At 41.6% G+C, this 1,521-nt stretch overlaps 1 protein-coding gene across 1 annotated transcript; it reads left to right on the top strand.

The window, feature by feature from the left end:
• The first annotated feature begins 203 nt into the window (after nucleotides 1-203).
• On the top strand, nucleotides 204-1,143 carry LOC103212262 (olfactory receptor 5V1-like). Its single transcript, XM_007958265.1, is given in 2 exon segments — nucleotides 204-359; nucleotides 361-1,143. Coding segments are annotated over 2 exon segments (939 nt in total).
• Nucleotides 1,144-1,521: the final 378 nt, after the last annotated feature.

The following is a 1,521-nucleotide window of genomic DNA, read 5'->3' on the forward strand; positions in this document are numbered from 1 at the left end:
AAGTAAGGATAAAAGGTCTAAAAATTACTATGCATGCAGTGATTGTAATATTTGAAACCTTAATTAAAATCAAACTAGCATAAATTTTCATCAACCACACACGATTTCCCAAGTGTTTCTCATAGGCTAGGATCCTTAGTTTTGACCCTAATCTGAATCTGTTGGTTTCATTCTCTGCAGAAAGAACACTGTGGAGAGAGGAGATGGATGTCTACAACCAAACTGCCATCACAGAGTTCATCCTCCTAGGGTTCTCTGACCTCCCGGAGATGCGCTACATTCTCTTTATGGTTTTTGGTGCCATCTATCAAGTCACATTGATGGGAAATGGGGCCATTCTTCTTGCCATTGGGACTGAAAAAAAAACTCCGCACACCCATGTATTATTTTTTGGCAAATCTGTCCCTCTTAGATATTTTCTGCCCATCATCCACTGTTCCCAAGATTCTTAAGAACCTTTTGTCTGAGAAGCGAAGCATTTCTTTTGCTGGATGTGCTTTGCAGCTATTTTTCCTAGTGGGCCTGGTAGGAAGAGAAGTCTTCCTTCTCACTGTCATGGCTTATGACAGGTATGTGGCCATATGTTTTCCTCTTCATTACACTCTTATCATGACAAAATGGCGCTGTGTCCACCTCACCGGTGGTACCTGGGCAGCAGGGTTTCTGAACTCCATAGTGCACACGGTGTTCACGTTCCGCCTATCTTTCTGTAAGTCTAATCGAGTCAACCAGTATTATTGTGACATCCCTCCAGTGGTGGCCCTCTCCTGCTCTTCCACATATGTGGCAGAAATGCTTGTCTTAGTGTTAGCATGTCTCTTAGGGATCAGCACCTTCCTGACCACTGGTATCTCTTATATCTACATCATGTCAACCATCCTGAAGATGCAGTCAGCTGAAGGAAAGCGCAAAGCCTTCTCCACATGTGCTTCTCACCTCCTTGTGGTTTGTTTGTTCTATGGCACAGTGATACTTAACTATGCCCGCCCCTCCTCCAGTCACCACTCCTCAGTCACAGACAGGCTTATTTCAATGATGAATGGGGTTATTACCCCAATGCTAAACCCTATGATCTACAGCTTGAGAAACACAGAGGTAAAAGGAGCACTCAGAAATGTTTTATGTCATAGGACATGTTTATAGTAAGGATGATATGATTCATTTTATAATCCTCTAAATGGAATTTCACATAAAGGGTTGGAAATGTTCATAGGAATAATAATTTTCTATTGACATATAGAGCACATACCTGTGTATATACAGAAATCAATATACCTGTATATACAAGTAACAATAAACATACCTATCTATAAGGAACTCTTTTGGCACAGTGGGCATACTTTGGGCTCCCAATCAAAAGATCAGTGATTCAAACCTACCAGACCTTCAGCTGGAAACAGGTTTTGCACTCTGCTTCTGTAAAGATTACAGGGTCTGAAATCCTATTGAGCCATTCTACTCTGCCTTACAAGGTCAGCATTTGACCTTGTTGAAGCCAATTGTTACTTGTTGGCTATGTGT

This window comes from Orycteropus afer, unplaced genomic scaffold (assembly GCF_000298275.1).
Source record: "Orycteropus afer afer isolate SDZICR_OR568_19922 unplaced genomic scaffold, OryAfe1.0 scaffold00899, whole genome shotgun sequence".
NCBI lineage: Eukaryota > Metazoa > Chordata > Mammalia > Tubulidentata > Orycteropodidae > Orycteropus > Orycteropus afer.